Source organism: Protomyctophum bolini (assembly GCF_963924005.1).
Source record: "Protomyctophum bolini genome assembly, chromosome: 8".
Classification (NCBI taxonomy): domain Eukaryota; kingdom Metazoa; phylum Chordata; class Actinopteri; order Myctophiformes; family Myctophidae; genus Protomyctophum; species Protomyctophum bolini.
In genome coordinates, this window is record NC_137869.1 from 30,499,021 (window position 1) to 30,523,848 (window position 24,828).

The 24,828-nt window shown below is 42.9% G+C and overlaps 1 protein-coding gene across 4 annotated transcripts in view; it reads left to right on the forward strand.

Annotated features, from left to right (window-relative positions):
• Positions 1–24,438, forward strand: part of sbno2b (strawberry notch homolog 2b) — a 74,360-nt gene extending 49,922 nt beyond the window's left edge. For 3 of the 4 annotated variants that reach the window (XM_080771320.1, XM_080771322.1, XM_080771323.1), the window contains 27 exons: positions 636–722; positions 1,341–1,446; positions 2,269–2,429; positions 2,561–2,694; positions 3,368–3,458; positions 3,812–3,955; positions 4,380–4,497; positions 4,655–4,760; positions 4,930–5,083; positions 5,931–6,107; positions 6,996–7,093; positions 8,223–8,305; positions 8,829–9,011; positions 9,307–9,428; positions 9,672–9,803; positions 10,055–10,190; positions 10,954–11,066; positions 13,751–13,822; positions 14,739–14,847; positions 14,979–15,050; positions 15,516–15,659; positions 16,258–16,352; positions 17,382–17,474; positions 17,916–18,047; positions 18,713–18,789; positions 19,114–19,304; positions 19,766–24,438. In XM_080771320.1, coding sequence (XP_080627446.1) covers positions 636–722; positions 1,341–1,446; positions 2,269–2,429; positions 2,561–2,694; positions 3,368–3,458; positions 3,812–3,955; positions 4,380–4,497; positions 4,655–4,760; positions 4,930–5,083; positions 5,931–6,107; positions 6,996–7,093; positions 8,223–8,305; positions 8,829–9,011; positions 9,307–9,428; positions 9,672–9,803; positions 10,055–10,190; positions 10,954–11,066; positions 13,751–13,822; positions 14,739–14,847; positions 14,979–15,050; positions 15,516–15,659; positions 16,258–16,352; positions 17,382–17,474; positions 17,916–18,047; positions 18,713–18,789; positions 19,114–19,304; positions 19,766–20,877 — 4,242 coding nt within the window. In that variant the 3' untranslated portion in view covers positions 20,878–24,438. The remainder of the gene's footprint in view (positions 1–635; positions 723–1,340; positions 1,447–2,268; positions 2,430–2,560; positions 2,695–3,367; positions 3,459–3,811; positions 3,956–4,379; positions 4,498–4,654; positions 4,761–4,929; positions 5,084–5,930; positions 6,108–6,995; positions 7,094–8,222; positions 8,306–8,828; positions 9,012–9,306; positions 9,429–9,671; positions 9,804–10,054; positions 10,191–10,953; positions 11,067–13,750; positions 13,823–14,738; positions 14,848–14,978; positions 15,051–15,515; positions 15,660–16,257; positions 16,353–17,381; positions 17,475–17,915; positions 18,048–18,712; positions 18,790–19,113; positions 19,305–19,765) is intronic. The other variant, XM_080771321.1, reaches the window with a different exon arrangement.
• Positions 24,439–24,828: the final 390 nt, after the last annotated feature.

Here is a 24,828-nt window from a genome sequence, read left to right on the forward strand (position 1 = left end):
GTTCTGTGACGAGATGTGACCTGGTGTGTGCTCGTATACCACGAGTCCACGACGAAGCCATACTGTATGTATGAAGTCTTTTCAAAACGGGTGTGAGGTCAACTGTGGTTTAGGTAAAAGAGAAATTCAAAGGCATACATAGATGGTGACTGGCTGCAAAGCTAGATGCTTAAGAAATGCATCCTCATTCGCATCAATTGCTGTTGTTATGGTTTGCCCAAGCATGCATCCTCCCCATATGACCCAAAGAGGGTACATTTTCTTCCGCTTCCTTTTTGAAAGCCTTTTAATGTTTTCCTCTTCATTCTGTTATCATTTCATCCATTATATTGCCAAGACACATGCTAGCTTTATCTGCCCTTTGTTGTTGCTGGCATTTCACCACCAGAAGACAAATTGCATTTTGTTTGAGTGCTGCTCAATCAGATATCCACAGTGCACAGGCACACTTGTGTGCCTACATATGCACATACCACACAGCACACACACACACACACACACACGCGCGCACACACACGCACACACAATTATAATACATTCTGTCATCCCACCCACCCTCCAATGCCCCCATGCTTTTGTTTTCTGATTTCTTTTTTTCAGTTTGCATTTCTTTGTATGTTTTTGTTTGTTTGCAGCTAAATGGCGGCAGCAGGTTTCAGGGTTTGGCGAGTTTGGAGGATATATCTGCCATTATCAGCACCCCACCTCTAGCAGGATTCCAGGTAGCCACACTAACCTCCTCAGTGCGAGGCAGGAAGGGAACCGAGCTCCCAAATGTAACACGAGCCTAATCATCATGCAATCCTCCGCTAAATATACTTGGCTGTACACAGGGGAAATGGCAGTTTGTGTTCAACATGTACGTCTCTGATGCGGCATGAGTGGCAACTGGCCATTGTTTCTAACGGCTTGGATGCATTCCAAATCCAGTCACACATTGACCATGAAATGGTTAATAAGATGCTTTGTCGCTGATATACGTATTCCTGTATGACACTGTGGAGGAGTGAAATCCTGGCTCGTAATTACTGCTGATGCTAATGATGATTCTATCTGCAATTTAACACCTTATTTCCAGAATCATTATCCGTCTGCTTGGTTTGGTACATCATTTCACTGGTATCACATTTCTTTCTACTTTCCTGCGGGGGAAATACATATTTCTGGACATTAAGCTGCTGCCGTAGATCTGCTCTTGGGGCTTCATTTAACTCATCCACTTCTGACTCTTGGTTCCGGTCTCTCTCCTACTTATCTCCATGCTACACACCTGGGCTATGCCGCCAAACGCCTGGTAATGAGGGGAATTATATTTACACACACGTCTTTGCTGTTGCCAGGCTCAGAGAACGCAGTCGCCGCCCGAGGAGGAAGAAGATGCAGACGAAGAGGAGACGGAGGAGCTGGGACATGTAGAAACGTATGCAGACTACAAGCCTTCTAAATGTAAGCCACTTGACTCTGTACTCTCTACAGGGTGACATGCCATCCATAGACCTACATTTGGTCTGTATGCGTGTTTAATGCTGTGTAGTGTGTACAGGATGTATATCTGTCGGTGAATAACAAGTCAAGCTGCTATGTGCAACCACCTTTGACCATGATGGCCTAAAATGCCTGGTGAAGTGACAGTTATGTTGGGTTCATGTTGGTGTGTACAATAGATAATCGAATAGCTATGCAATTCATGTAAAAAAAACTTAAAAAAAAAAACCATTTTGAACATTGTTCTTTTGAAGAACTTTTGTTATTAATATGGTATTTAAAGATAGATATTTTTGTTTGGTCAAATGAGACCGTCACCACAGGACATGCCACAAGTACCCAGCTTGTGTAGATCGGCTTCATTCAAAAGCTGTACAGTATATATATAGTAACCTACTAGCTAAAAATTGTACATGGGGGTCACGCTGCTTTTTCTTTTTAACATTTTAACAAATAACAAAAAATACCTAATTAATTAGGCATAATGTATATGGTGCCACGCAGTGCTCTTGCCTAGGTTTTTTCAGATGGTATACGATAATTACAGTATTCCCTGCGCGACATGCGCACGTATACACTTGTGCGTGGTCAATGGATGAAATGATTAGCAGACGGTATATGCTTTTTCCAAAACGTCGGCACAGCATACTACCATATAGCGCATAATGGTGGAAAACACCACTGGTGCTACGCAAGATAGGGCCCCTCTGTCTTGTTTTTTGAGAAAAGAGTTTTGAATCCAAAATATGTTATTGATTGAAGAATGTTGCATTTTTTTAACAGCCACCATAGGAATCTCCCATCCAGACATAGTAGTAGAGACCAACACCCTGTCCAGTGTCCCTCCACCGGACATCACCTACACTCTCTCCATCCCAGAGAACATCATCAACCTTGGCCTGCTATCAGCACTGCAGCTTGAAGCCATCATCTATGCCTGCCAGGTACACTGCGAAATAAAATCCTGTGTGCTAGTTTAACTCTGAGTGTGTGTATAAAAAGAAATTCACTTGAGTTATTCATAATCCATCCATGTGCACTCTCATACCAATGTTCACACTCTCTGCGTTCTCAGCAACACGAGGTGATCCTCCAGAATAACCAGAGAGCCGGCTTCCTAATCGGAGACGGGGCGGGAGTGGGTAAAGGACGCACCGTGGCCGGAATAATCCTGGAAAACTACCTGAAGGGAAGGAAGAAGGCATTATGGTAAGACTATTATCATCACAGCCAGTCCATCCAAATCTGCAAGTCTCATATTTCTCTGGCCAGGCATACATTAATACAGGGAAAAACTTTAAACCTTTCTGGATTGCAGCCAGTAGAGTATGTTAATACAATATAACGAGCACATCTTGTAGTGGTTGGAAGTGGACTCTATTTTACTGGTTGCTAATTACTACTACCTGTACTACCTGAAGCTCATAAAGCATATTTCCCTAGGCCAAGCAGGGATTGAGCAGTATAACTTTGGGCAGCTGGGCATACATTATGGATACCAATATGCTTTAGTGAAAGACGGGAGGTGTGCAATAACCGATTTAAAGTTCCACCCTAAGCCTCAACACCAATGGTTCGCAATGCAACTACTTGCAACTTGCAACCATTTGAATTGGCCCGGTCTGAATTGACCCGCTATTTTGGGATAATGTTGCAAGTGGTTGCAGTTGTAACCATTTGCATTGCAAATCATTGGTGGGGCTGGGCTTAAAGCTACACGGTTAACGTGTGATGCCTGTGTGATTGATTGATTTGATTGTAACGAAAGGATGTCTCTCAATGTCTCTCATTGTTTGTCAGGATATAGTGTGCATGTTCGAACTAGTTTGTACCAAGAGGTTAGTTGTGGTTTAATGAGATTGATTCTGTTTCCCATCCTCAGGTTCAGCATATCCAATGACCTGAAATTTGACGCAGAGAGAGATCTCAAAGACATAGACTCACCCAATATTCCTGTGCACGCCTTAAACAAGGTGAGTCCGAAAGGAAGACATCACAGGTGGAAATTAAGTTTCATATTGGCTGCCGTTTGCCTGCAACCTGATATTTCATTGTATGATGGTGACATGTGACAAAAATTACCAATCTAAGTGAGCTGTTAAATCAGCAATTTCTGGCATGCAACACCGTCTTAAAACTTAGTATAAATGAAAGCATAATTTGCATTGTTTTCTTTGGGATCCGCGAGAAATATAAAACAGACTATTGGTCGCTTCCGTTGTTCTGTATATTTCTATACACAAAAAATGAATACCGACAGTCAATGCTTCCCCCTGTCTTTCTACCCAATGTGTGTTTGTGTGGTGGTTCTTTTTTCTCTTTGTAGATTAAGTATGGAGACACAGCTACCTCAGAAGGAGTCCTGTTTGCAACCTACTCTGCGCTGATTGGAGAGAGCCAGGCAGGAGGACAGCACCGGACCAGAATCAAACAGATCCTGGACTGGTGCAAGGCGGATTTTGATGGAGTTGTATCCTTTGATTTGCTGCCTCACTACCTCACAGTCCCGTGCAGGATGTACACAGTAAAATGAACGGTGATCATGTAACTCTGAGTGTGTACAAATGTGTTAATTCAGATTGGACTCGTAAGGATCCATTTGGTTACATTTGCAAATGCTCAGAGTTACAAATGGATAAATTAACTGAGGACTTTACTGTGTAATGTCAAATAGTACCTCAGATTGGTAGGGAGATAAAAACACCCAATTCTGTCATCATTGTTTCAGTCACAGAAACAAAAAAACATGCACCAAACAAATCCCTTATTAAGCTTTTCTCCCAATCGCTTATATTCTGCATTGTACCAAATTAGGCACTCCGGATCAATTGGATAACATGATAGACGTCATACCATGTTTGCTGTGTTTGCCCTTGACCCTATGCCTCCTGCAGATTGTTTTTGATGAATGCCACAAAGCCAAGAATGCCACGTCCACTAAGATGGGCAAGGCTGTGCTGGACCTGCAGAACAAACTGCCACGGGCCAGAGTGGTCTATGCCAGTGCCACAGGTATATACACACACACACACACACACACACACACACACACACACACACACACACACACACACACACACACACACACAATGTAAGGACATTGAACACTATGTCACTCTTGAATTCCCCACCTTAACAAGCCCTCTGCACTTCTCCCTGTCTGTCCCAGGTGCCTCTGAGCCAAAGAACATGATCTATATGAGCCGCCTGGGGATCTGGGGAGAGGGCACGCCCTTCAAAACCTTTGATGACTTCCTGCACGCCATCGAGAAGAGGTGTGTAATCTCACTGGGAAAGTCTCCCCTCAGCTATTTCTACCCGTAGATACATATCTGGACACTGCTGTGTTTTCAGTGATGTTCCAAGTTGCTATCCGCCTGTGGTTAACGCCGGTTGACCCTTGATTGAATGATGTTGAATAATTGATTTGCCATTTCCATACAGAGGTGTCGGTGCTATGGAGATTGTTGCCATGGATATGAAAGTGAGTGGGATGTACATCGCCAGGCAGCTGAGCTTCTCAGGGGTGTCGTTCCGCATCGAGGAGATCGGCCTGGACAATGACTTTAAACTGGTCTACAACAAAGCTGCCAAATTGGTAAATCTCGTCTGTCAAAAATAAGGTTTAGCTATCTGGTGTGTGTGATGGAGTCAGTGGCAGAACATATTTGCACTGTAACTTTTTTCAGGTGCGTTAATACGTAAGCAGATACATTTTTGTCTGGTACTCTCTCCTGATAGGATGAAATTGGCAACCAACCTGAAAATGCATTTTCTCTTTATTGAAGAGATGGGGAGACCCCGTTACTGAACACTCTAGCAATGATGACTATTAAAATGGATTTGTTTTTACATCCGGATACCCCGTCCAGGACAGGTTTCAGACGCGCCTCCTCAGGAGACTTGGCTTAGAACTTAAACCTGTTTCAACCAAAAATATCACTTGCGCTACCTTTAAGGTGCTGGGGTTCAATCCCCAGCCGGGTCATACCAAAGACTCTTACATACCCAGTGCCTCCCTGGCACTCTGCATCAAGGGTTGGATTGGGTGTAAGTCCCTGTGACGTACTAGCATCATGTCCAGGGTGTGTACTTGTACATCAAGCTGCCTCATGCTACAGAAACAGGAGATAGGCTCCTGCCCTATGGGCCTCATGGCTCAGAAAGGCTACTTTCCCGATTCTGAGGGGAACGTTACAGCACAAAGATAATAAGTGGGGGGGAAAAAGAGAGTGCCAAGTACAGTTGGGCAGCTTGAGCCAATGGTTTAAGTGGTTAATAATCACAATTATCTGTAAATCACAATCACAAATATCTGTAAAGATATATATAATATATATATATGAGGGTACCGGACTGAAGTTTCACCCCCCGAAAATGCTGTTCTCGTCTAAACCCTCCTTCCTCCCTCCTAACCGTCCTTCCTCGTTGTCACTTCTCTCCAGTGGGCGGAGGCTCTGCAGGTGTTCATGCGTGCTGCAGACGAGCTGGGTCTGGTGAGCAGGAAGTCCCTCTGGGGACAGTTCTGGTCGTCCCACCAACGCTTCTTCAAATACCTCTGCATCGCAGCGAAGGTTCGCTGTCTGGTGGAACTGGCCCAGAAAGAGCTGGCGGCTGGGAAGGTCAGCGCAACACACACACGTGCACACACACACACACACACACACACACACACACACACACACACACACACACACACACACACACACACACACACACACACACACACACACACACTAATCCACTGCAGTTCACACTGGAGGACTAAAAATGGCTTGATTTGGATCCAAGTAGGACTCAGAGCTCTGCCTACTTGGTTTGTGGAGCAGAAACATTGCATCAGTTGAAAGGCATTTTTGGAGCAGGCCATTATGGGTTATGCATACTTTTCTGTGCATTAAATTGGAGCACAGCAGAGTTTTAGAGGTATCACCTTGATTCATTCTTAATACATTGTCCTAGTACATTTTTAAGTGGAGAGTTGTCGGAACATAAAACGTTATCATACGACTGATGGCGGAAATAGCAGAAAAGCAAGCTCACAACGTGCCACCTCCCGAGTCACAACACATCGTAGTTCTGCTTTTTTATGTAAATCTGCCATTTTCAGTGTTTTCAAAAATGTGGCACATTTGTCAAGAATACTAGGGTTAATTATCTACCTTTTTAGTTGATAATCAGCTGAGGGTATTGGTTTGATTGACCCAGATAATTTCTGTTTGGATGTTCTGTTTAACTGTTCTGCTCTAGTCTGTACCCCCATCTCCTGCTCAGTGCATTGTCATTGGACTGTGTTTAACTGTTCTGCTCTAGTCTGTACCCCCATCTCCTGCTCAGTGCATTGTCGTTGGACTGTGTTTAACTGTTCTGCTCTGTACCCCATCTCCTGCTCAGTGCATTGTCATTGGACTGTGTTTAACTGTTCTGCTCTGTACCCCCATCTCCTGCTCAGTGCATTGTCATTGGACTGTGTTTAACTGTTCTGCTCTGTACCCCCATCTCCTGCTCAGTGCATTGTCGTTGGACTGCAGTCCACAGGGGAGGCCCGCACCAGAGAAGTCCTAGATGAGAATGACGGCCATCTCGACAGATTTGTTTCAGCTGCAGAGTGAGTGGAACTGTGTGTGTGTGTGTGTGTGTGTGTGTGTGTGTAACACTAGGTGCGTTTATTGCTGAAATTGTTTAATGGAAATGTACCTCTCCTGCAGTTTGCTGAACAGATCATATAACAGATCATATTTCCGCTTCACGTAACATATTGAACTCTCACATTAGACAAACGAAGGGTGGGCCGATTACTGATGTCTGATATGTGGAATATTAGCTGATGAGGGGTAATAAGCAGATTGACTATAGCAGCCCTTATACAGTACATGTACTGTATGTGCATAGCTATGGCGCACACCACGTTGCAGCATCACAACTTGTATCTGGAATATCCATTGTCGTCGTCGTCCTCGTCCTCGCCTGACGTTGAGGATTAATTATTCGCTTGTTACTTGGAGCCGTCTGTGGTTGTCACACATTCAATTTTCTTACCTTCAGCAGACAGACAAATGTTCTGCCAAGCCCAGACAAAACCATATTTTTGTATTTATGTTTTTCATTGCAGAATGTATCCTTTCCCCTCGAGCTTTCCTTCCCGTCTTCCTTACCTCTCTCCTTCCACCTCTTCAGATAACATTTCAAGCAGTTCCATTCATCCGTAACCCCAAGAGGTCGTCTGTCTTTATTTATAAGCATTTGTTTAATAGTTGCCTGTAGGAAAAAGCTTTCGCACACCTAGAAATCAGGTGTATGCACAGGTGCATAGGCCAGTGGACATCAATGAAAGGAATGAAAATACACCCGCACACTGTGTTTCTGCTCGGTACATGAGTAGAAACGTTGCCTTATTAAAAGAAAATACTCATGTACCAAGCAGATACAGTGTGCGAGTGTATTTTCATTCCTTATAGTTGCCTAAAAGAAGTTAATAGGGCAAGAAAGGGTTTCCATAAAGAATTGAAGCTTCATCTTTCTGACTATTTTGTGCTCAAACATACCGGAATGCCTGGGTCACCCAGGTGGAAGACAAAGTGTCAATGTGTCTGGGAGGTATTTAGCTGTCATATGTGCTGAGACATGGCAGCTGTAATGAGGCCCATCAATGCTGCGACTGCTGGGTGTCGGGAATGCAGGCCCCTGTCAGAGTAATGACTACCTTCTCCCTGTCTCCCTCTCTTTTTAACTTAAAGGGGTGTTTTCCATTCCCTGGTCATGAAACATTTTCCCTCAGAGAAACAGAGGAGAGAGAAGGGCCCAGGAAACAAAAGAAAACGTAAGTCAACTGAGCTTTTGAGACACGCATCTCACACTGGGTGAACAGCACCACCCTAGCACAATACTGTACCGAAGCCTTGCTGTTTTATTTTACTATAACAGCCATGGTATATGTGAACTGAGGTGGCAGACAACTCCACCCCGCTCTAGCTTTGTTTTGTTTTTTTATTGCCGGATACTGACGCTCTGTTCTGTTACCATTCATGTCTTATCTGCTCCCTAATTACTTTAGAGGCTGATAATACTGGACAGAGACCAATTCATTGAAATGTCAGCATTATATTATAATTTATAATGCTGACATTTCAATGAATTGGTCTCTGTCCAGTGTTGCTTAAGGCTAATTTATACTGTCGCATCGCATGACAAATTACATATTTACAGCTGGACAAGAAGGTGTCCTGGCAACAATGTATTGAGTTTAAATAGAATACTTTTCATCTAGCAGAATTTGTTGAAAGGGAAAAATATTGTAGTTTTTTTTTTAAAGACTGGTTCTAAAACATGTCACTATTGAATAGGTAAGCCACGGGGCCGTCAGACCAAGCTGGCTAAGCACATGATGGAGCACATTGGTGTCATCAACATCAGTGACGACAGTAGCAGTGACTCGGATGGCATGGACACAGACTCCAACTCCTCCCCGGACTCCCTGCTAGATAACGATGACGTCATCTTCGTCAACCAAACTAGCCTCCACACAGGTAGGCAAGCTGGTCTGACCTCTTTTACCCAAGCTGTATTACTGATTGCAAATAATGACAGTTGCACTCCTGCAAGTTGGCTCATGCTGCCGGCACTTAATGAAGGAATTAATGATAAGCAGCAGAATGATTAATTTTTTTATTCTGTCATGCTGTTGTATTCTGTCCCTGTTGACCCTCTTGACACTAGCATGACACTGTAGTCTGCTGTGTCCTGTTGGGGTTCATGATTTTATGCTCTGCTAGCTAGTGTTACTCCATTTAATGTTCCTTGGTCTTCTTGATGTTTTCACAGCCAGGATAGAGGAGATGAAGCAGGCCCTTCTCTGCAAGATATCCGTACTGGGAAAAGAACTACCTCTCAACACGCTAGACGAGCTCATCGACAAGTTCGGAGGGCCAGAGAAAGTCTCGGAGGTACGTGCTGCGTGAAGCCAGTCATACTGGCTTTACTCATTAAAATTTTCAGTTTAATGAGTTCAAGTGCAGAAGAATCCGTTAAGCTGGAAAAGTGATGTGTAGAGGCAGGGTTTTCCACTTCCTGTTCATTGCTATTGTGTACACTTCCTCTAATCTTGTCTCCAAATGAAAGTTGAGACACCAATGCTGTAGTTTTCATGTTTTTGTCAAACGAGTTAAGTGTGTGTTTTTTTTTTTTAGATGACGGGTCGTAAGGGCCGCGTGGTGCGACGGCCTGATGGCACCGTCCGCTACGAGTCACGGGCTGAACAGGGCCACACCATTGACCACATCAACGTCAAGGAGAAAGACCGCTTCATGGGCGGAGAGAAGGTCAGACATAGGAGGGCATTAGACATATCTAATTGAACTATCCTTGAAGATACACAATCAAATATAAACAATGACTATTCAATAGTATAATGTTAGGTCCCTTATCACAGCTAAAACTAAATCTGTATTACACTGTTTGAGATCCAGTGGTTCATCATCATCTTGTAGCTTTCTCAAAGAGTTATGCAACTAAAACTAGCTATTCCTTAAGCGCTGTTTTCCAGCAACTCAACGTCTTCCCTCTCCTCCAGTTGGTGGCCATCATCTCTGAGGCGGCCAGCTCTGGCATCTCCCTGCAGGCAGATAAGAGGATAAAGAACCAGTGCCGCAGGGTCCACATGACCTTGGAGCTGCCCTGGAGTGCAGATAGAGCCATACAGCAGTTTGGTGAGTCTTGAGCTGGAAACCATGGGCTAAAAGGTTACAGTGAATGAGTCCTGAATGAGTCTGCCTGGGGTCAAAATAATGTATGGAGTCTTGAAGGAGAAGGTTTTAATCCGGAGGGATTGTGTCAAGTATCGTTCGTTCTTTGCCTTTATCTTCATGTAAGCCAACGTTGTTTTTTTAGTTTATTTTATTTTAATGTTCTTGCCAATTGTTGATTTATTTATTTATTGAGAAACATTTTAAATTGGCCTTACAGTTATTGAGCAATGTCCACATGGAAGCTTGTTACTATTCTGTAGCAATGCTAATGGAAACAAAATTAATCAGCTAGCCAGTAAATCAAAAAATATAATACACTTACACTTTAAAATCATCTGTCATGTTGTTTTCGTGTTATTATTATCCTATTATATTTATATTCTGTAACTACTAAGCAGTTTAACAGTACAATGAGTACATTGCTTGCTAGAGCATTCTCCAGGGGTGTACCTAAATTAATTATTATTGGGATTTCTTCAAAATAGAAGCTCGGGGTGCCGTGAAGATATGGCCGCTTTTACTCTGAACCAGTTAACATAGCTGCTTTGTGATATGTCAAATAGGATATTTTATATCAAGTGTTTTGAAGTAAACATCCTGCTTTTACACCATCATGAGCTATATTTTTATGCCATTTCCGTAGAGAGGGTGTTTTTGTTCTGCAAATGGTTTCCATGTCCATCCAGTTCCTAATCCTGACTCGCTCTTCTCACTGACATTGCAGGTCGCACACATCGATCCAATCAGGTGACGGCCCCAGAGTACATCTTCCTCATCTCTGAGCTGGCTGGGGAGAGACGCTTTGCGTCCATTGTGGCCAAGAGATTGGAGAGCCTGGTATGTCTCATATTCTAAAGCTATTCTCAGTGATGTTCTTTTGTCTTGTTTCATCTGGATTCCATATATTTTTGACTTTTAGGGTGCAGTCACACTGAACTTTGATTCTGCCTTGTCAATAGTAACGGAGCGCTTTGTTTTGCTGAAATCCACTAATGGTGATAAATCGCTCCACTCCCATTGAAAAGCATTGGCAGAATCCGCCGCAGAGTTCAAGTTCGGCGTGACTTAGACTTAAAATAGTCGATCTACAAACTTGTTGTGAGCTTGTAGAATGGCTATTCTCAGTGCAAGACATAAATCACCCTTATTTGTCATGTGAAACCTGCATACTGAGGAAACCAGTTGCACTGTTAACCAAAACCGACCTGTCTGCCTGTTTTCTAACTTCCCAAACTCCTCCATTTGTTCTCTCACCCTTTGTCCTCCTCGTGTTCTGGGGCATTCCCTGGCATGTAAGACCCTCCTCTGGCTGGTTCATTCAAGGTCACATAAACAATTTCTCACCACATCGCAAACCCTCAGGAGATTCTCGGAGGTTCTTTCCCTCTCCGTCTTAATAATGGAAAAACTAAGTTAGCAGAAGAAAGGGAAGACGCATGGTTAATTTTATGAGCCTACCACGCTTTTCCATATTTATTATTGCGTTTCAGAACCACCAGCCATTTATTTTCCTAATCTCCCCCCCCCCCCTGTTCTATTTTTTCCTCCTTATTTCTATTGGGAGAGAATAGGAGGAGGAGGAGTAGGGGGAGCTTTTTTTGCGAGTGGGGAGGGGGGTGGCTAGCAGTTCCAGAAAGTCCTTCCCGTCTTTGCCAGCTGTGTTTGTTCATTCGCCTTGAGAATAGGTCACATCGTATCCTCCTGAGTCCTGGCTGAATTTGATACACCAAAACGCACGAACATGGGTGCGTGCACATGCTCTTGCACCAGAGGGCCAAATACTTGTGTGACTGTCTGTCTCCAGATGAGCAGTGATGTCATATTTGGCTCAGACATCCCGTTTGATTTGGTGTTTCCAGACATTCCTGTGTGTGGGCAGCAGTGCCAGTAGCTCATTAACGTCACCCCGTTCCCTCAAAACCATTCATGACCACCGCAGGCACAAAGTTTACCCGAAAGGTCAATGTAAAGTAATTATATTAAAGGGCAGTTTTGTTATTGTTTTATAGTGCATTTGTTTGTTCTTGAATTTGGCTTTAGATTCCTATCTATGTGTGTACCGGTATATACTCTGCGTACTGTTTTTAATTTAGATTCCTATCTATGTGTGTACCGGTATATACTCTATCTATGTGTGTACCGGTATATACTCTATCTATGTGTGTACCGGTATATACTCTATCTATGTGTGTACCGGTATATACTCTGCGTACTGTTTTAGATTCCTATCTATGTGTGTACCGGTATATACTCTATCTATGTGTGTACCGGTATATACTCTATCTATGTGTGTACCGGTATATACTCTGCGTACTGTTTTAGATTCCTATCTATGTGTGTACCGGTATATACTCTATCCTATCTATGTGTGTACCGGTATATACTCTGCGTACTGTTTTAGATTCCTATCTATGTGTGTACCGGTATATACTCTGCGTACTGTTTTAGATTCCTATCTATGTGTGTACCGGTATATACTCTGCGTACTGTTTTAGATTCCTATCTATGTGTGTACCGGTATATACTCTATCTATGTGTGTACCGGTATATACTCTGCGTACTGTTTTAGATTCCTATCTATGTGTGTACCGGTATATACTCTATCCTATCTATGTGTGTACCGGTATATACTCTGCGTACTGTTTTAGATTCCTATCTATGTGTGTACCGGTATATACTCTGCGTACTGTTTTAGATTCCTATCTATGTGTGTACCGGTATATACTCTGCGTACTGTTTTAGATTCCTATCTATGTGTGTACCGGTATATACTCTGCGTACTGTTTTAGATTCCTATCTGTGTGTAGTGTGTACCGGTATATACTCTGCGTACTGTTTTAGATTCCTATCTATGTGTGTACCGGTATATACTCTGGCTTTAGATTCCTATCTATGTGTGTACCGGTATATACTCTGTCTCTATCTATGTGTGTACCGGTATATACTCTGTACCGGTATATACTCTGTACCGGTATATACTCTGTACCGGTATATACTCTGTACCGGTATATACTCTGTACTATGTGTGTACCGGTATATACTCTGTACCGGTATATACTCTGTACCGGTATATACTCTGTACTATGTGTGTACCGGTATATACTCTGTACCGGTATATACTCTGTACCAGTATATACTCTGTCTCTATCTATGTGTGTACCGGTATATACTCTGTACCGGTATATACTCTGTACCGGTATATACTCTGTACCGGTATATACTCTGTACCGGTATATACTCTGTACCGGTATATACTCTGTACCGGTATATACTCTGTACCGGTATATACTCTGCGTACTGTTTTTAATTAAAAAATCTGATATTTCCCGCAAATGGCGCCAGAAAGTATAAATTAAAATGAGGCTTAATGAGCATCAATGTTTCAATCTGGAAGACTTTGGGCTGTAATATGAAAGTCACCTTTGCCAATAGTACCACTTTATTGTGTGTGTGTGTGTGTGTGTGTGTGTGAGATTTTCAGAAGGCTATAATGCTAATGTTGGCTCTGCTCTACTTTTCAGGGTGCGTTAACCCATGGGGATCGAAGAGCCACTGAGTCCAGAGATCTAAGTAAATACAACTTTGAGAACAAGGTAGGTCGATGCAGAAAACTCTGGACCAGGCCTGCAAGTCTGACAATACCCACAAGTTATGGATTGTTGCTTTGCTTTTTAAGCTTTCAATTAAACCTTGAGAAATTATTTTATGGACATATTTTTTACAGTGGGACAGATGTCAAAATATGGCACAAAGCAAAATACATTATACACAATCAAACGATGAGCAGAAGACAAAATGTTTCAGATGCAAGAAACCTTTAAAGACATTCTCTTACAACATCAATATTACTTGTATATTCCTTACTCGTTTTAGCCATCACTCCATGTACTGTAGTCCTACACAATCATCTACATCTAATAATAGTAAATTGTATTTATTTTGGGATCCGGACACAATTCTGACGGAGCATTAGTCCGACATGCGGGAACAACGGTCGGACTACCGCTCAAACAAGTGCTGCTCCCTTGCTTGCGGTTATGGGTAGGTTAGGTAGGTTGTCGGTCTAATGACCGTCAGACCGAAACACGTGTTGGAACTTAGTACTGCGCACTTTATTTTACAATTTATTTTTTTACAAGTGCTGAAGTATAAAACGGCAGCAAATTAGACATGATGCATTCATTCTATAAAGTTTTGTTTCTCATAGCTGCAACAAAAAACATTTAAAAGGAATGCGGTGGGTGAGGCTGCAATACCGAAGCCAAGGGCATCAGACAGCTCTGAGGTCACCTGTGAGGCTGTGACGTAGGATTCCCTAATGATGTTTGTGTCATTTACCATAAACGCTGCAAAGGGGTTGTGATAAGGCCCTGTGAATTACCTTGACTAAATTACTTGCACCTCATTTGAGTGACAGAGGTTCCGCAGGGATCTATGCTTGAAGCTGTTGTTTGAAATAGAGCGTTGACAATGTTTTTTATACCTGATGTATTCTCTGTAACTCTGCAGTATGGTACCAAGGCTCTGGATAAAATAACCAAAGCGATCCTGGGTCATATAGAGAACAAGGTTCCCTCACCCAAAGGCTACCCCGGGGGAGATGGCATGTTCTTCAGAGGTATGTTCTCCTGTTACTCTCAGGATAGTTTGAATAAGATAACTTGTTACTTGCTTGAACTTGATGTGACAATAAAGAAGGTTCTCATTCAGATATTTGCAGCTCTAAAAAACTAATTTATTTTGTTCCAGACATGAAGATTGGTATGATGGATGTGGGCATCTTTTGTAGGGAGTCTCGATTTGGGATCAACACTGAGAAAGGTAAAACACTGCTAGAGGAGAGGCACAAACAGATTTAAAAACATGTAGATCCACAGAAACTGATGAATACATTCATTGAATGAATAGATGAAATTCAATGAATAGGGAATAGGAAGAAAGAGAAGAGAGATAGACAGGGAAAGACTTACAGGCAAATAAGTAGTAGCAATAACAATAATAATGAATGAAATGGAGTAGGATAATATAATTAATGAAATAGTGTAAGATAATATAATATGGTATAGCAATGTTGTCGGATAATAATAATATATAAGGTATGATAATATTAGGATATAGTGTAGTGGTGTAATAATATGATAGCAGTCCATGGTCGTGCACTGTGAGGGGGCGGGGTCCATGGTCACACTTTAATGGTCTCCGTGGAGGACCTGGACCAGGCCTCATTGCATTTAGGATCTTGCATAACATTTTGCTGAACCCTCATGAATTTCGCCCCCATCTCAGACTGCAGCATCACAAAGTTCCTGAACCGCATCCTGGGCCTGGAGGTCCACAAGCAGAACTATCTCTTCCAGTACTTTACTGACAACTTTGACTACCTAATCGAGAAGGACAAGAAGGAGGGAAAATACGACATGGGAATCCTAGGTATGAAGCTCACTCAACATCACTATTGGAGGTGCTGGGCAAATCTGCTTAGCACAACTCTGTATCAGTGCATTTTTCTAAAACTATTCATAGTCTGACATTGGGGCTTAAATAGTTAAACAATTGATAATATGCAACCTGAAAAACAGGATAAACGGGTGATATTAACCTGACCTATGGGCCACATTCCCAAGACTACATATTTACTTATGAAAGGCACTGGAACAAGTGGTAGGCCTGCAAACATCACTCACTGTCTGTTTTCTTCAATGCCATTTATCCAAATAGCTCACCACCACTTACATTGAACTCTGTTGGTTCAATGGCTTCAGCCTATTATTCTGTGAAAAAAGAGAAGAAAACTAATATTCTAGCAAATAAAAACTTTCACTCGTACAAAGATATTTGCAAAGCATAAATTAGACTTTTGTCTTAAGATACTTAATATTTTTGGACTATTCTTTTCTGTTCTACTCTGTCATGCTTGCAGGCTATTCTGTCTCTGACTGCTACAACTGTTCTGACTATTCTGCTCCCAATGTATCACCAGTACCAATCAGTCGTGTTCTCCTCTGATATTCTGCTGTGTCTCTCTCAGACCTTGCCCCAGGTAATGATGAGATCTACGAAGAGAAACAGGAGAATTTCCTGACGGCAGGAAACCCTCAGGATGGACAGGTTGTTTTGTATAAGGTAGGCACACTCCTATCATCTTACATAACGCTGTAATGTGGGCACTATCTCATATAGCACTACAAATGAGTTCTAGACCTGTATAGACCTGTTGAACTGCTGTACCTGCTTTGTAGGTAATGGGTGCAGTCAGACAGCCATGGACATTTACAAGATTTACGTTATTTTTTAACCTTTAGTTTACATAATGTTCTTGTAGTGAGATATACCCTTATACTTACTATACAGTACGTTGTGTTGGAACTGAAGCAGAGGCTCTGTTGACCTATAAAAGACAATAGCATGAACCTCACTCCAGATGTGTGATAGTATTCCCCTTTTACCACTTGTTGTTACATATTGTGTGTGTCTGTCTCCTCTTTCTCAGTTGTTCAGAGTAGGCTTACTAGGCAATAGGGTCCAAACCAGGAACATCACAAACGCATGTATTTTATGTCCGTAGAGCTCTATCCCCAGATTAAATAACTCTTAATTAACTATAGATTGCCTTTAGACAAGGTTTGCCCGAAACATGACATTTCTTCCATGCAACGGATTGAACCATGAATCTGGCTCCAGCTAGCTATGAGTTATTATAATAAAACAAACTCTGAGTTTTAGAGATAGTGGCTTTGTATGAAAGCTTTGATTCAAATCAGTCTGTGAGCCCAAGGCAGAGGAGTCTGTGGAGCCACCGGTAGGACTTGCGAAAAAGATGATTAATCGTATCTGGCTTTTTGTGCCGTTGCTGCAGGCTAACCTACGCTGACATTTTAAACCTCAGTAGAAAGCAGTGTGCTGCACAATCAGGACTGGTTTAGCAAGTATAGAAAGAGTGGGTGCATATGGACATACTGTGCGTGGCGGTATAGTCTTTGGTTCAAATCTGCATGCATAAATCACTACACCAGTCATTTTGATCTTGTATTTCTTCACAGGCGTTTCTCTCTCCATCAGCTCCCTTACAATAGGTTATGTGGCTGCCTAGTTTTCCTCTCTTAATGAGTCATTTATTCTTATTCTCTTCCCCTGTACTTCTCCCCCCTATAGATCAGTGTGGACAGAGGTATGCCCTGGGAAGAGGCCTGTGAAAAGGCACTGAAACTCAGCCGCACTGATGAGGGATTCTACTTATCTCATAAGGTGAATATATATACAACAGTATACTGTATGTCACAACAAACAAACCAAATGTGGGCAGTACTGTTAAATGTCGCTAAGTCCGGAGGATATTTATGCGGTCCAGGTGCCTCGTTTCCACACAGCTGTGTTCTGTTCGTAAGTCTGTAACCCCTTTCCCCGATATGTGCGAAACTCAGATTTTCACGGATGTACCAGGAAATAAGCAGAATATGCTAATTTATTCATTTTAGTTGCTTGCATTTTCCTTCTGCATACAGTAGCTGGAAATAATATTGCGCATCACACACAGCTGTGTGGAAAATAGGCATTATTTAAGTTTGTACATGATAAAATATTTCCATGTTACAATGTTTGGCCTAAGGAAGGACATTGCATGACTAAAAAACAGCAACCACGTGATTACCTACCTACATAGTACTAACGTTTGCTTCCTCCTCACAGCTGCGAGGTAACAATCCATGTGTACTGTTAGCTGAGCAGGGACGAGGCAAGAACTTTGTTGTGTACAAGCCCAACATTGGCAAGCAGCAGCACCCTGAGAGCCTGGACAACCTGCTGCAACGCTATCGCAAGGTGAGAGCCTGTTTCTCTGTCCGTCAGTCGTCTGGTCAAAATGTCAGTTGGCTTATGTATTACGTATCTGTCTGGTGGTGATTTGTCTATCATGTTCCACTAGCAAGGAAATTGCGAGTTGAATGTAATAAAAAGGCTGTGGGAACTGGGAAGGTATTGTAAAGCATGGTGCATCACTGTTTCATGGAGTCAACTGCCACCTTGTGGACGAAAAGGAGTAGTGACTTAGAGGTTATGCTATACAAATGCAATTGGCATTTGTAGAACGTATGTGTTGCAATATTGCATAGACTACTAAACTCATTAGCGAATGCATGAGCAACCTAATGCAGGATTAAACGTATGGCTCAAGAGGTTGTTGCAAATCCCACTTGTATACCGGTACGTTGCTGCTGTTGAAATAAGCCGTGCCTCGTTCACTTTCCCACATGACTTAAGTGGCTGATGATTAATGATCCCCCCCCTCACCATGCGCTTACTGAACACAGTGAAGGATTGTGATGTGAATGTGATGCGACCACAATCTGCCACCTAGTATGACTGGGATCACACCAATGTTTTTATATCGAGTGTGATTCCTCCTTTTTCCACCTGTTGTCCGTTCCATACTGATGGTGGTACTACGCACCATACTGATGGCCATGCTATGTGCTCCTTCCCTCCAGGTGACTTCAGACGAGGCAAAGGCGAGCTGGGAGACCCAGTTCACCTTCTCCTTCAGGAAGTGTAGCCATGCCAACTGGTGAGTATAGTAACAAAGTCCTTGTAGGATTGATGGCGCAACTGTCTCAATGCAACCTAAAGATGATGACTCCCCCCTTTATTATTTTATTTCTTTCTCCCTTACTCTCACATGGCCTTTGTTGATTGGTGGGATGGTTGGGTTGTAGGGTGGGAATATATGTACTGTATGTTTTGTTTTTTGTTTGTAGAGTTTGTTATTTTTTCTTTTTTGTTATACAATGGGGGTTGGCTTTTAAAAGCGACACAAATGTGATACAATTTGAAAAGGGTCATATGAGCATTAATGGGATTTTCTCTCTCTACCTCTCTCTACCATCTCCAGGAATGGGAAATGTAAGAAGATTGAAGAGGGTCAGGAGTGTCTGCAGGGCATGCGCATTCGTCAGTACCACATGCTGTGCGGCGCTCTGCTGCGCGTGTGGAAACGTGTCGCTGACTTGGTCTCTGACATCACCAGCTCCAGCATCCTGCAGATAGTTCGCCTCAAAACGAAAAATCACAATAAGCAAGTTGGTCAGTATCGCCCTCTTAGACCATTACACCTTGCGCCGTTGGCTCAGACTTGTGGAATGTCTTTTCATGGCATTGGAACCTGCGCTGTGTAGAGTAAAATTACTCACTCTAAGCCAAAGAAATACATTTGCATCCATCTATATTATTAAAAACATGCATACATTAGAAAATTAATGCACATTTGTCTATATAAAAATGTTTTGGTGTAAGAAAATGGCATGGTCCTTTAAAACATGATCTCAAGATGTCAAAAATTCAGGTCATGATGCTGACCTCGTTGTTTTGACATGTTGCTTGTTGTCAACAACAAAGAAGGTTTTCCCTACAGCGCTGCCAGATGGGGCACAAAGTAACACTGTTAAAAGAGTAACAAATTAGTTCCTACACAACACGGCAGATATATCGTTAACTCTGAATACTGAGTTTATTTAAAAAGTAATAATGCATTACATCTTCTCCAGGCATTAAGATCCCAGAGAACTGCATAGCCCGTGTGCGCGAGGAGCTCGTGTCGATGGACGAGGAGGTGAAGAGGAGGCGAAAAGAGAGGGATCAGCAGGCTGTGCAGCAACAGCTGGCTGAGAAGCGCAAGCTGGCGGAAGAGCGCAAGCTGGAGCAGAACAAACACCTCCTGGCCAAGCTGATCAATCAGAATCACATTCGGAACCAGTCCCTGACCCCACTCCCGTCCCTGAACCAGAAACTGAACCACATCCCACTACACATCCAGTCCAGTCTGCAAGCCGCCCAAAACTTGACCCTCTCGTCGTTACAGAGGAACTCACGCCAAATTCCTCAAAGGACCATGCTCAGCCGGACCACCCATGGCGCCGGCCCAACGCAGGGCACTCTGCCCAGTATGGCGAGCCTCAGCTCCCACTTCTCCCACTATCAGCAGTCCTTCTTATCCCCTTTTGCGCAGCTCAAGAACCCCTCCCTGCCCCCTTCGCAGGCCCCGTCGTCCTCCAAGAGCCCTCTGGAGGACATCTTGGACCTGACAGTCAGCTCACCGTCGCCCTCCCCAGACAGCACAGAGGGTATGCTGAGTCTTGGAAGCTTCTCGGATGACTTTAGTCTTGAGTCTCTGTTTGCTCGGAACACTCAGAACGCACAAATACAGCAGCAGCCGCATCTGCAGGCCAGACAGCAGCAGCAGCAGCAGCAGGGCAACCATGGTTTACTGGTCAACAACGTCCCACCAGACTTTATGGACTTCTTAGACTTGCCCCCGCCGCCTTACCCACTGTCCACACAGACGTCCAACCCTTCCTCGTCTCCTGCCAGCTCGTCCATCTCAAACACAGTGTCTCACATCAGCACCGGGCTCCTTTCCACGTCCACCCTCCTCCCCTCGTCTTCCTCATCCTCTCTTTTCTCCAACACAAACTCCTCCCCCTCCTCTCTCTTCTCCTCTTCGTCCCCCTCTGTCCTCCCATCTCCGTCGGACTCTTTACCCAATGGCCACTGCAGTTCCGATGCTCTCAATGTGCGCGAGGTTCTGAACAGCATGCTACAGGCCGGATTGGATCGTAAGTCTGTCATACAGTATGGACAAGAATGGGACACTGCTTAACGGCAACTCATCTGGACTATTTTATTTTTGTTTTAGCAGATTGTGTCTTGTTGTTAGCTGCTGTCTGTGAACGTACCCCTTGATCCTGCTCCGACCCCCCCAAACCCCCCCCCCCCCCCTCAGGGCCTATAGTCACATCACTGCCTGTCCTGTCCCGTGCTCAGCTCACCCATATCTCATCCAAAGTTGACATTCAACTGCTTGGGTCACATTCGCTAGGTTGCTACATTTTTTTATAATCTGACCACCTGATAAATGTTGGGAGACTTGTATTATCTAATCTATTGTATTTTTAATTGGTAGAGTCACTAGCCCCTTTTACACAGTGTGTGCAAGGTGGAATTCTGTTATTCCACCTCGCTGTTTATAAAGGTTTAGAGATTAAATGGAGGCGTGTTCATTGTCGATCTGCCGTTAAACCAGCAGCGGATGTGGTCACACAGCCGACTCGATGTTCTTGTAATAGGGATAGCCAACATGGTGGGGACAGGGGTGTGACATTTTGATTATGTGTTGTGTGTTGAGTCGCCCTGCTAAAGGCCTACATTGAAAATTGTGTGCGACCTGCCACTAGAGGATTAAAGAAAAATCTCTGAAGGCATTTTTAAACCGTCATGAGACATGTTAGTTTTACTCTACTGAGGATGTTTTGCAATAGTAATCCTGCTCAGTACGAGAGGAACCGCAGGTTCAGATATTTGGTGCATGTGCTTGGTTTAGGAGCCACTGGGGTGATGCTACCATCTGCAGACTGAACGCCTCAAAGTCAGAATCCTGCCTAGACGGAAAAGTAGCATTATATGGGCGCCAAGGTCTCTCAGCTGGCCTGACTTTGCCAGATGTCTGCCCAGTGTAGAGGCTCTTTTGTGACTGTGATGGTCTGGGGGGGGTAGCCAGATGATGGCTACCACCCTCTGGATGCTCACTCATGTTTGTGAATAACTTGGCGCTAAATGACTCGTACACATTTGTACAGTTAGCAAAAGCACCTGCCATTATTGATTAGAAAGCAACGTTGCTGCCTGACAGACGTGCATGTTAAACGTTGAAATAGACACTTATGCTGTTTTGTGTTACACGTCACACCTCTGATTCCGGAACGCTGGCATTGCCATGGATAAGCACACTCGGCAAGCATTTCACTGGCTTTCTGGTTCTGTATAAAAAAGCAAAGCCTGCGTGATGACGGATCTTCTTTTCAGCTATGTTGCAGGATCTCTGTATAAAAGGGGCTACTGATAAGAGTGTAATACCTTGTACCAAATTGTTCCCTCAAACAGTCTACGGCAGCTGTAACAAAGTAAGAATTTTGTCTTTTGATATTTGGAAAACAAATATTGTGGTAAATGTGTATGTTAAAAAAAAAAATATATATATATATATATATACATACCGTACGAATTGGGTTTATTCATTGAGGTATAAACTTTTTTATCTGTAACTATACAGCTCCAAATGGGACACAGCTTTATGCCAGGCTTGGCTGTAATTTCAGCGAAGATAAATAGTTGAACTGGAAACAAAGTGACAACAAAAAAACCCGGATCAGATCAATTGGCCAGTGAGCTATGAGCTGCCTCGGTTTTAATCTGCCTCTACTTGCCCGCTCTTGTTTCTCTCCCTGCTTGTGTGAACACTTGTCTGTGTCTAGCGTGATGAAGAAGGGAGAGGGAGGTCAGTCTGCAGTTGCAAACAGTGCCTTTGGAGAAATCTACTAAAAATGCAGTCTTTAAAAATGAACCCGTATAGGCCTGATGTATAGATTTGTACTTCATAAGGATTTGTTGGTTTTAATCTTAATTTATTGTGATATATTTGTATTTAACTATTAGCCCCTAAGTCAGTCGTCGTTGGTGTTACAAAATGTTGGTGGTGGACTTCTGGATTAAAGCTCCCATCTCCATTTGCCTATGTGTTTTTATGTTTATCTGTGGAACCCATAGCAGCAGACCTCTTCCCCGACCCCTCTTGTTTTCCCCAACTCGTAGGGCGGTGTACTTGGTAGTCTATATGAGACGGATGCTACAAGGATAACTCTATTAAGCGGAGAATGAGTTGAAATTGTGTCAAAGAAATTATTACCCACTTACCTACCCCCCCCCCCCCCCCTCCAAAAACAAATGGTGACTACATCTAGTGATGTGACTCCTGGTTTGCTTTGATTTGAAGTTCTCAGGAAAGTCTTGACTCGAGTGCTTTTTGTTTGTGTTTGGTTTTTTTAATAATTTTTGACCAATGTTGATATGGAGAAGAAGAGAAATTAGCATATGTATAAACCACTGAAAGATGTTTGGAAATGTGTTTGGTCAATAATCTCTCTTTTACTGTATTAGCTGTATCTCATGTTATTGGGAAAATCTGACCATTTCCCTTTATTAATGATTTGTGCGATAAGGCATTGCTGATTATGTTGGGGAATCCCAAGTAAAATGTGCCAAAATTGACATCAGCAACAAGGAATAAACGCAACATATTGGCAATTGTATGGTTTGTTCACTGAACAAACAGCCAGGGGCCTTAGTTGTGGGTGGAAGAACCATACAAGGACAGCCTCACAGTGCACCACCAACTCATGCTTGTCACCAGCCTGGTCATGCGTTGCTGTGGGGTGGCATTCCATTCCTCAAGGATTTGTTGCAGGTCAGCTTCTTTACACTGTCAGGTACAGAGTAATGACTGAGCTGATCGTGCTAGTGTTTCAACTAGATTGAGATCTGGGCTGTTGGCAGGTCATTCCATCCTCTCTACTTCCACATTATGGAGGTACTTCTGTGATAACCCTGCCTCTGTCTGGGCGAGTGTTGTCATCATGAAGGATATTGTTAGGTCCTAGATTGTGAAGATATGGGATCGGCAATGGCTGCAGAATCTCGTCCTGATATCTTAGTGCATTAAGATCACCTTCAGTGGCGACTCACGAGTCTGGTGACAAGCCTCGTTATACCAGTGATGCAAATACTGCCCCCACCAAAAACTGTTACTGGATCAATGCAACAAACAACATTCTCCATGTTGTCTCCATATGTAGAACCTGCCATTCAGGTTCCATTATCAGTGTTGCCAATTGATGTAGCAGACACCAAATGACCAGTTTGGTCAAATGAGCAGTATCAAGGACTCTCACTGCATTTTGTTCAGTCAACCACCTGTGCATGCTTGTAAGACAGAGAGCAATACACAACAGGCCCCGTTTAAGCACATAAAGTATAGTCAGCACCATGCTCCAAGTGTTGCCAATAAAGTGCCAATCTAGTCAATAACAAAGTATACAGGTTTGGCACATTTCACACAATCGGCCAGTCATAACATTGGACATTATTGTAAAAGGAAATGGACAGTTTTCCAGTTATATAAGATACAATGCTACTGTACTAGTACAGTCAAAACGGAACGAAAAAAAGACACATTTTCAATATTTTTGGGGGGTTTATATATATTGTATATGGAAACCTGTAAGATCCAACTGTCTTTGCGTGAAATGAATGCACTGTAGTTGGTTCACGACAAAATGCCTGGGCAAGATCAACCAATCCAAAAGCAATAAAAGGAAAAACAAACCAACCCAGATTTTTGAAAAGTCTCAGTACTGTTTACGTTGAAAAGCAAGCAATGGTTTGTGAATACCTGTGCATGGTATGAATTGAAATCTTATTTCTGTTCCGCTCCGTATTCTAGTAGTCAAACAGCTGAAATACTATGTATGTGACCTTTGTATAGAACATTGTACTGGGATGAAAGCAATGTGGTCTTGGTGTTTTTGTCATCATAGTTATTATGAAATTTATCATTGTTGATATTTATATTTAAGGGATATTTAGATTTTAGATATAATGTTATCCTGATTATTATGTTAGTTATCAAAACGTTTGGTCAGGGAAGTTTCTAGTTTTCAAGATTACTATAAAACAAAAAAGCAAGAAAAGTCTATTATAACCTGCCACCAAATAATAT